Source organism: Pundamilia nyererei, unplaced genomic scaffold, assembly GCF_000239375.1.
Source record: "Pundamilia nyererei isolate P.nyererei 1_Seehausen unplaced genomic scaffold, PunNye1.0 scaffold00096, whole genome shotgun sequence".
Lineage (NCBI taxonomy): Eukaryota > Metazoa > Chordata > Actinopteri > Cichliformes > Cichlidae > Pundamilia > Pundamilia nyererei.
In genome coordinates, this window is record NW_005187497.1 from 626,501 (window position 1) to 636,828 (window position 10,328).

General features: G+C 41.3%; 1 protein-coding gene across 1 annotated transcript in view; it reads right to left on the reverse strand.

Moving 5' to 3' along the window:
- Positions 1–10,038, reverse strand: part of cbfa2t2 (CBFA2/RUNX1 partner transcriptional co-repressor 2) — a 34,380-nt gene extending 24,342 nt beyond the window's left edge. The window contains exon 1 of the mRNA XM_005740003.2: positions 9,789–10,038. Coding sequence (XP_005740060.1) covers positions 9,789–9,816 — 28 coding nt within the window. The 5' untranslated portion in view covers positions 9,817–10,038. The remainder of the gene's footprint in view (positions 1–9,788) is intronic.
- Positions 10,039–10,328: the final 290 nt, after the last annotated feature.

Consider the following 10,328-nt stretch of genomic DNA (forward strand, 5'->3'; position numbering starts at 1 on the left):
CCTCAGACCTGAACTTTCTCAAACACTGCTTCAGTGAGGTGTATATGAAAATGCAAAAGTCTGGCACAGTCATATCTTACATTAACCTCCTTTAACCTCTCAGCACTCCAGTCTGTTGTACTTGCCTGCTTCAACCTCTACCCAGGCAGAAGCCTCACCTAAACCAAATAGATTATTTCCCACAGTGACATGCCATTTGACCATCTCCTGCTGTGTTCATGTCAGAAACATGAAAAGGGCAGCAATCATGTAACCTAATTCACTAGACATTATCCTAAAATCATGTAAAAACAGTTCCTCTTGCTCTGTGGATCTCGGTTAGTTCGTGCGGGCATACTCAAATATCTCTTTTTGTAAATCAGGCTAGTCAGGCCAGCAAAGAAAGGAGGTAGTTGCCAGGCTAGCTGATAAGAATTATGGGTAATTTTCCATATTGTTGCTATTTTTCCCGCTAAATCTCATCATTGCTGCCCCTCTTCTCTTTACGCATCTTACCAGCATGGACCAGCCCCCCTCGGTTTCCTTTCCCTCTATACCTCCATCTGATCACTGTTCAGAATCCTGATGTTGGCTAATTTGACACAGCCATAGATTTCCCTGTCTGATCTTGAAAGAATGCATTTTCCATTACATTGTCTACACCACATTTATCTAAGGTCTACTGCTATCTGATGGACCATTTACTGTAATAAAAAAAAGAAAAAAAATACAGATAGAGGCAAAAAATAGAGATCAAATAAGATGCTTCTCGGTAGTAATCAAGGGTAAAGTGAGGGCTATTTTCTCTCTGTCTTTGGGATCAGATAAACAATAGGTCATGCAAACAAAAAACAGACAGTGCAAAGCTCCTTTTTACCGTATGTGTTGGTTATTGACAGTGGGAAAGTATTGGAGGATGGTAAGATTCCCAGAATCTTCCAAACACAAACTCTTACTTCTGTTTTAATGTCCTTAATTTTTATGGAAACTGAATAAAACACTGAAGTCATTATTTTCTTCCATTATTAGTTAAATGGAAGTTCACAATCTAAAAGCTGTGTCTTGTAAGCAATGTTGATGAATGATAATTAGACACTTTTTCACCAAAAATTAACAACTGATGCCACCCGAAAAGTGCAAAGTGCAAAGGTTGCAAACCAAAGAGTGCCAGTTTATGTTAAGCTGATCTCTTCCTTGTTTGTCACAGAAAGGTCATTCACACACCAAACTGACTCACCCTGCAGTGAGATGATGTTTTTTGGCTTTCTTGATGTTTTGAGTTTCAAATAACTGAAAATTTCCACAAAATCCCTCAAATCCTTCCCTGTTCAAGTGAATTAGAAGGCTAAAAAGGACTCATTTTTAATGAAAAATGTGTCTTCAATCTACTAATAAACCCACAATGATCACTTTACAAGCATCATTTTACACCAGATCATAGGGAAATTTATCTTCTTTCAAACAATGCATTCCTCCAAGCTAACGCATGTACACGCTTTGATTTAGATGTATTTGAGTAAGAGAAGGGCTATGTAAATGCCAAATTGACTCCCATTATGATTCAGGCAAGGAGTTTAGGGGAAAAGCATAAACAAGCTGCTTTTTATTTTTCCATTTTACTTCCCTTACCACATTTTTAAGACTAGGAACACAAAAAACAGCAACTTCTTGTGACTCTTATGGTTTTTAAATCATGTTGATACAACTTGTGGTTCTAAATTTATAAGCTTTTTCTTGAACAGCAGAGCTGAGAGAAATTTTACACAGACCTCTCTGGTTACACAGACACATGTCATCCCCATAGTAGCCAACTGCTGAGGTGCAAGCTATTGACAGTTGATGAACTGATTCATTTGAATATTACCATATGTCCCTTGTCTCCTTCTCAGAAACTTGGACAAATGGCTAATCTGTACACATTTCCAACCTATCTAAACGTATCTATCCTTCTGTTGGTGTCCCCGACTGTTTGTGAATCAGTTATCTAAGCTTGACCATTTTATTGGGGCCACCTGTGGCCAAGCAACAGTCTGACTGCAATTTGTCCAGAAATTACATAGTCTGATTTGCGCAGCAGTATTGTATGGCCCTTAAACCTCAGAAAAGAAGGTGTAAGTGATGTGTTTCTTTATCATGCTTTAATCATTACCACCTAAAACGTCAAACATGACTTAATAAATACTTTACTACGAGACAGTTTTATAATATATATAATATAATATATAATCTATTGACTTAAATTTTGGGTAGTGATAGCAGGAAGTCTTTCCTAACTGTAAATGCTCAAATTTAACACTAAATTGAACTCACACTGAAAGGAAGGCACATGCATGCTCTCTGGCTCTCTTGCAAAAAAAGCTATGCACACAGATGGCTCAGTTAGACTGAGCTGCAGATGCGTTTGCGTACAGAGCTGTTCCCTTCAAAACTTCCCATACCAACAGATTTTCACTCCCAACTCATGGCATTACTGAAACTTGCTCAAGAACTCCCTCTCTGTCATATTTCAGCACAAAGGGGAACCCCTTTAGCGAATTATCTGATGCATCATGTGCAGACATGCAAAGCACAGATACAGTACGTCTGTGTAAGAGGTGTCTGTCCAAGGAGCTTGGAAAGAAAAGCAACTGGACTACTTTAAGTCCAGTCTTAGAGTCCAGCAGCTTTTCTTTCCTAGCTCCTTACATCACAGATACAGTTTTACAGACTTTTTTGCCTGATAAAGAAGGAGAACAACCACAAAATGTGAACTTTTAAAAAATGCTGCATTGTTTAAAGTGGTAAAGAGTGAAATGCTGAGTGCATTTACAGCCTAATATAGGAACAAATCAGTCTGAACATATGAAATATGACATACACATTGTCTGCATTTCAAATGTATTGAGTTTTTAGGGAATTTCCAACGGGATGTATTTGTCGGTCAGTTATGGTCACACAGTTGGGATGAAAGGCAAAAGAGAAGAGAAATGTTTAAATTATCTGCATTAGTTTGAACAAGGCTATACCCACTCCCTCAAGACTTGTTCAAAGCTCATCCATCAAGACATTAAGAACAAACGGGTGACTGGTCAGGAGGGGTCCCACGTTGCTCTTACACAAAACAACTAGCGACTGGTACTTTACCCCCTCCTGACATCCCACAAACTCAAACACGCCTCTCCCTTCACCTCTTCCCCCGGTCTACGGACCTGCCCTCACCCCACTCTGTCCTTCCATTCAAAGACTATTGTGCCCTCCTTTTCAGTCATCCTCATATCACCCATAACAAATGAGCCCCGTATTTTCTTCTTTCCCCTCCTCTTCTCCCCCCGCTTTCTTTTATTTTTTTCCTTTCTCTAACTCGCTCTCTTTCTCTCCTTCACTCAGTGCCGATGAAAGGCAGGCATTGAGCCGGCAGTGGCATTCCAAAACCTCAGGCCTCGGCTCCACTGTGTCTGGCTATTCAACACTGCTGGGAGCCATTAGTTTAAGTAAGGCCTGACCCGCCTGCTCACCCACGGAAAACCATCACATCTCCTATTACACTCCACGCACGGAGGGGAGACACAAAGCTGCTCTTTGGGTGCGACAAGTGTGTTTAAGAGAGCAAAACAAGATGGAGACGAACAGAGACGAGAAAGTGTAAGAAGTGGGAGATTCACGCATAAGTGTGTGTTTATGAGCAAGAGGGAAAGTAAGTGAGAAAGCGCTTGTGTGTTGGTATGAGGGAGAGTGAGAGAGTGGCTGCATGTGTGCTTGAAATTTATGAGCGGCGGGTCACACGCTCGCTTGGCTGCATCTTCCTAAAGTTTCCACACAGCAAAGCCAAGTGCATAGCCAGACGCCAAACCCTTCTCACCAATAACGCCGCTTAAACGATATTCAACAACCACACACTTTTCAAAGTCTCTCCAGCTGCTCTCTTGTTTAACTTATGTAGCAGATTCCCTGTCGGGGATATCCATCTATGGCGCTTATAGTTAAATCTTTAAATGCAGCAATTTTGCTAATTGGAAAATGATACCGCAGATCAGAAGTTGCTCTGCGTTGCCAGCCTCACCCAATTGTCGGCACATAAACATGAATAGCTCTCATAAACAACTCCATGTTTGGGAGACGTTTTGTGTTAAAAGAGTGCGTGCTTGCTAAAACTTGGACAAGCCCACACACAGATGTAACATATACAGTGAGTAACTACATTCTGCACATTCCTTTAAGGACAACAGGATATACTTTAGTGGCAGTTTTGTTTAAAGCAGGGAACGAATAACAGAAAAGTTTTGTTTTTTCCACATCTGAAATTCATAATTTATATAATACGGAATTATTTCTTTGCAAAGGACGTCACTTCAAGATGACAAACTTGAACCTCCAAACCGTTCATCTTCTCTGCTCATTAATACACAAAAAAAAACCTGTCATAACAGAAGATTTTCTTTTGATGAATTAAAATGTCCAAAGGTTTAGTTTTAGCAACCTTCTCTCAATTTCACTGAGCTCTAGAAATAGCATGACTATCACTCTGTTTTCAGTATAGTAGTCCCACACGTCAGTGCTATCACCGATTCAGTTAAACGCACACTGCCGTGAGCTGAGCTGAACAGTTGTTTTTTTCTATAAGGAATATGATGACAACAACACCTATGATTCAATGTTACTTTAGACTGTTTTTGTACCTGATGTGTGAAGTTCCCTGCTACCAGCAGGTCATTCTCTATGAACCTTATATCTCTCTTTCTCTCCCCGAGGCTGCAGGAGCAGCTGTGTTGTTCTCTTCCCTGGCGATGGCCACACCTGTGATCTGCAGGTGGTTCATCTGGCAGTGGAGCCGGGAACACCTGGCCTGGCTGAGATAGAGCCTCCAGGCTTTACTTTCAGTGTGTGTTTGTGTGTGCGTAATAGTGTTTGGGATTTCTGAAGGGCTCAATTAAAGCTGAGGGAAGATAACGGCTGGCTTTGCTAACACACACCCACGCACACATTCAGGGGCATGTGTTGGCATTTCCCTAGGTTAAGCCTCAGGGATGTTTGGACTTGTCAATGTTGCAGTATAATTTTCAGATGTGTCTGCTGAAGACTAATAGAATGACGGTAGTATTTACAGTTTTGCTCGGTGTGATTCCTTTTCTTTTAAAGATATAACAAACAAAGCCAAACCTCCTCCTGCTTTCCCAACCGTCATGCTTAATCTTGTGAGCCAAGTCCCCTAAATATCCCAGCGAACAATAGGGGACTGTGGCATCACCTGCTTTGCCGTTGCTTTGCATACTCACTGCGGGTATGACATCTTGCTACAGTACTCTGCTGGGACAAACAAGCAAAGACAATAAGCAGAGACACCAGCTGAGGACAAGATAATAAACAGTTGCACCGAGAACATGTTGAGAGCAAGCACAGGCAGTCTACAATGCAAGCTTGTGTATGTGTCTACGATTAGCAGGCAAGGAATCAGAGTGAGGACACATGACGTGAACTTGACAAAATTCATAAAATTCACAGAGGAAAAGAACAGCTTGAGAGTTATATTGACTTTGGCAAAAATCACACATTCAGTGTTGCATTCACTGCATGCGTGTGTGTGCGTCAAATATGAAAAGAATATCGGGCCAAGGCTTTACATCATCTCCATTCAACTATTTGTCATGGGAAGAAGTGATATACTGGGTCAGACACAAGCTGTGCTTGTTGCACATGCTTACCATAAACACTACACATGTTACAGCTGACAATTAATGATTATTTTGATGTATTACTTGAATATACAAACAAACAAAACAAGACTTAAGGAATTTATTTATGTTAAAAAATGTTTCAGAAGTGACAAATTCAACAGGGGGAAAGAAGATGGGTTTTAAAGCTGCGATATTGCTTTTTCATCTTGTCAGACCCTGCACTGTGTTTTCTCACATGAGTCTTCAATAATAACTCATACACAGCTGGATGTCAGCTTTCTTCTGGCCAGTGACAGGCAAGCTGCAGCTGTGTTTAGCTGGACTCAACACAGTAGACCAGACAGATGAGTGCGGATGGAAAGAGGGGAAAAAAGGTCAAATAAATAGAGGAAAAGGGGACAGAAACATAGGGAGGGAAGAGAGGGAACAAAGAAAGGATGGATGGAAGGAGAGAGAAACATGAGACAGAAACAGGGGGTGAGAAAGGAGGCGTGGAGAAAAGGGTAACCAATGCTAACTCCTCTTTGTCTGAGCCAAGTGGGAAATGATGGAAGGGGGTGAAAGGCATGAGAAGTGGGAACAGAGAGACAGGCATTAAGAAAGCATAATGTGGTAATCCATTTCTTTCACTTGCTTTTTCTTTTTTTTCTCGGCCAAATTGCTCTGAAGTGACTGGACACTTTTGTTCCTAGCCAGTGTCCCTCCACTTAAAGTCGACAAACAAATAAATGCCTGCGCACAACCGTAGGACTTGCATTTCTTCCTCAAAAATGATAAAGGATGCTTGGTTTTTTTTATTGAGGTTTTTTTTTCACACGACAATTTAAAGGAAAGACTGTTAACAGATGAACACACAAAAGGGAAAGAGGCTTTAGTCCCTTTTGGCCGAGTCCTTCAAAAGCCATATGACAAGTATGCAAAACCACTCTCAAATCCTGCAAGCCGCCTTTTTGGAATAGTCAAATGTGTCAAAGCGATGTTTACGCTACCAGTGACACCTGAGTACAGAGGTCATGGCGGTGGTTGGCAGTATAACAAAATGAGAGTATTAACAACACTCAAAAACCAAGCTGAGACCTGCAATCAAGACTGAAAGGCACAGCTGGGTTATCTTTCAAAGGTGGAGAAGTGATGTTTTGTTAAAAGAGTAGACGAGCACGGACACTCTTAATATCCCCCGTCTCCTGTACGCCTTCTATTTCTGAGGATTGTTATTGCCGGGTGATCCTCAGTGCAAGATCACATCTGGATCCTATTGTCTCAGCCGCTCTGTGCAGTACCGCACAGCAACAAGAAACAGCTGTGCAAAACTGGCTTCAATTAGCCTCACATTCTCCCTGACAGTTAATCTCTTTCTACTCCCATTCTCTCACTGTTTTGTTCCTTTAACTGTTAGGTCACTTCTGTCTTTCCCCCCCTTTCTTTTTCAAACCTTTGCTTCAGGTTGCCACACTGTCTGAAGTAATAGACATGGGATCACAGAGGATTGAATTGGAAACAGACAATGGGACAGAAAAGCTCAGAGGTCTCACGAAACATAAAACATGACAAATCCCATCTGTTTAAATGGACTGATGATGCAGTTTGCAGCAGTTTAGGCTGCAGAGATGATATATTTTCATTTCCTGTAAGAAGGGAGTAAATTCTGTTTATTACAGTCAGAGTTCATTTCCATCTTTGACTACAATTTTCACTGTAAATGACGATTAGCACTAGATATATGGCACTTGCAATTAAAGTCTATTCAAATTGTCTTTTCAGATTATTACTCAGACAGATGGTGCCAGAATCTTTGCTGTGTATGACACATTTGCCAAATCGGGCTACAAAGTAACCCGATAAATCCAGACTTTAAACATCTCTTTAACCACTAAAACCACACTTAGCAAACACTCCAGTGTGATCCAGCAGTGGAACATGCTGAATAAAATGTTGTCGCTCACAAGTAATTAATCAATCTCAACTAAACTCAAACTTGTTTAATTGTCCACAGTCTTGACTCAGCTGAACTGCAAGCAATCCAGCTCAGAACGGCCCTGTGATAGGAAATGGGAGCCAGATTTAAGGCAATGGAGTCGATCTGATGGGCTTGATGAGCAAATCTGCAAGGTTCTGCAGTCATTGTAGCCTTGGGGCCTGAGTAAAACACTAACAGGTGGTAGTGCTGGTTGAAAAGACCCACGCAGAGACCAGAGGGAGTGAGAAGGATACTGGGCTCACAGCCTGACACACAAAACACACACGCACACCCAAGTACATGCATTATATGAAAACACAGCCAACCACATGCATGACACACACCCTTACAAGCTACAAGCATTTATAACACACTGGGAAAAAAATATTTTCACACATTACAAGATACATAACACATAATGCAGACACAACTGCATGCAAGCTATCAGTCTGTCTACACGAACAAGAAACAGTGTAGGGGTGACTCGAAAGCTCTGCAGGCACCTTTCTCTACCTCCAGGATGGGGAAATTCTCCCACATGGCAAAACACTAAGGGCCCACGTCTGGCAATGCTAACAACCCACTCAAGCCAAAACCAATTAAAAGTCTCTAATTCAAACCTGCAGGGCCCCTTTGTCGTTTATTTCCTTTTTTAATGTCAGAGGATTGGAATCTGACTCTGTACCCCAGCCCAAAGAGAACAAGAGAAGGAGGAGAATAATCTGAGTTGAAGATTATCCATATGTTTTCAAGTAGAGTTAATTAAATCAAGAGAGAATGGAAATGATCAACTATGGTGTAGCAATGTTGAAACAAATGCTCTTCAGTACATTTTTTCCCAGTGAACTTAGAACATCCATCCTTCCCAGAGGGCTTTTTAGCTTTCTGCATAGCATCAAATTACTCTAACTAAACAGCAATTACGGTAAAACAGAAGAGTACCCACATTTTATCCTTTCTGATTTAAGAGTGGAACCAAATTTTCCAAAACAATAATCACTTTCAAATCCAGCATCCATCATGTATGTAGTTTTGCATTACAGTACACACTCTGCTGCTCCCTGGTGGCCGTTGTAACTCTGTCATCATCATTACCACTCTCACCACCAAAACATCAGCATCTTATTAAGTTGATGTGTTTGTCATCTGATTATCTGTTATTCTGTGGTGAGAAAGAGGCCAAATGGAGTCCTCGCAGGGGGTCACGGAAACACATGTCCAGAGTCAAGCCTTCAGGCTCTGCTGACCCCACTTGCATCATATGTTGGTCACAATTGTTTCAACAGAAGATGCCAGACTCTTTATTGTGGTTCTCACATGTGGACTACTGAACAACTAAGTGATGCTATAAATCCAGCGTTTAAACACATCCATTCCCATCAAATCCACACTTAGCAGCACACATAAGTGGGATCCAGTCACACCACAGTCAAGCTGCCTTGCATGGCTGTACTATTGACCCTCAGTGTCAGCAGTACAGCAGGAAGAAACTACAGACAAAGAGGAAAAAAAACTCCTCCTGGCATAAAGCAGGAGTTCCAGCCTGGCTTCACACCGCCTGGTGTTTTTGTCTTGAAAAGCTGTAAACTCCAGATGGTGGAAAGAGAGGAAAAAAACTTAGTCTGGTGGATTAAGGGCTCCAAATCCTCCACTGAAAAGACACATAGACCACAAGCTGCTATTCAATCAAATGGGAGCATAATAGCCGTGTTGTGGGGGCTATATAAGGGATAATGCATCCAACAGAGTATGTGTTATGCATAGTTTATTCACTCTCTTTAATGGATCGTAATGAGCGTAAGATCTTACCAGACAAAAGGATAACCGAGTTTTTGTTTGCTCATCATAATGATTTGATGTAATGTGAAGTAACACGTTCAAAAGGTGTTTTTCCCGAAGACTAAGCCTCCCCTCTGAGAGAAACTCTGATAACAATACTCTTTCCCTCACATATTAAGTAAATAAAGTTCTGCTTTATTTTCATTAGGAGGCAAAGACGTCTCTTTAACTGAGATCCTGGATTCTTAATTATGTAACGCGAGAATAGGACACACCGGCCATTTGTTCAACAGTATGCATAAAAGCGCAGGTGCAAAAAAATCAGGAACACACCTGTAAATATTCACTATATCAGATAAAAGATCGCATAGTCACACAGGATGCATTTCAATATGGAATAAATGCATTAAAGGTTCACTTACAAGTTAAAGCACTCGGCATTCCGACCATGCCCTTCGTCTTTATGAGTTTTCTTGCTCTTGGCGGAATGTTGGTTGGCGCTTCTTTTCAAGCACTTTCTCTCGCTTATTTTTTGGCAGACCTTCCTCCAAACCAAAAACCTTCTAAACACTTAAGAATAATGAAGAAACAATGAAGCACGATGTGCCGGAGACAATCGATCCAGTCCAACGCCAGGCATCAGGTATGTTTTCTCAAACGCAAGAGAGAATATCTGAGTGGGCGGTACTAATTGTAAGCATTTAAGCAGAAAGCCAATAACGCTCGTTTGCAGCAGGGAAACAGTAATGATTAACTCCCAGCGGCAACAATAGGACACCAGTTCAGCTCGCATAATCCTCACAGCAGACACACTTCCATTGCCTTGAGCAAAGTCGTTTACGACCTCAACTTGTTGGTGTATTGATTTTGTTTTTCATAGCCTAAATCTATCGCTCGGAAAGCTTTCACAAATTGTCACTGAAACGAGCAAAGACGAGAGAACTATGGTGGATATTTACCCT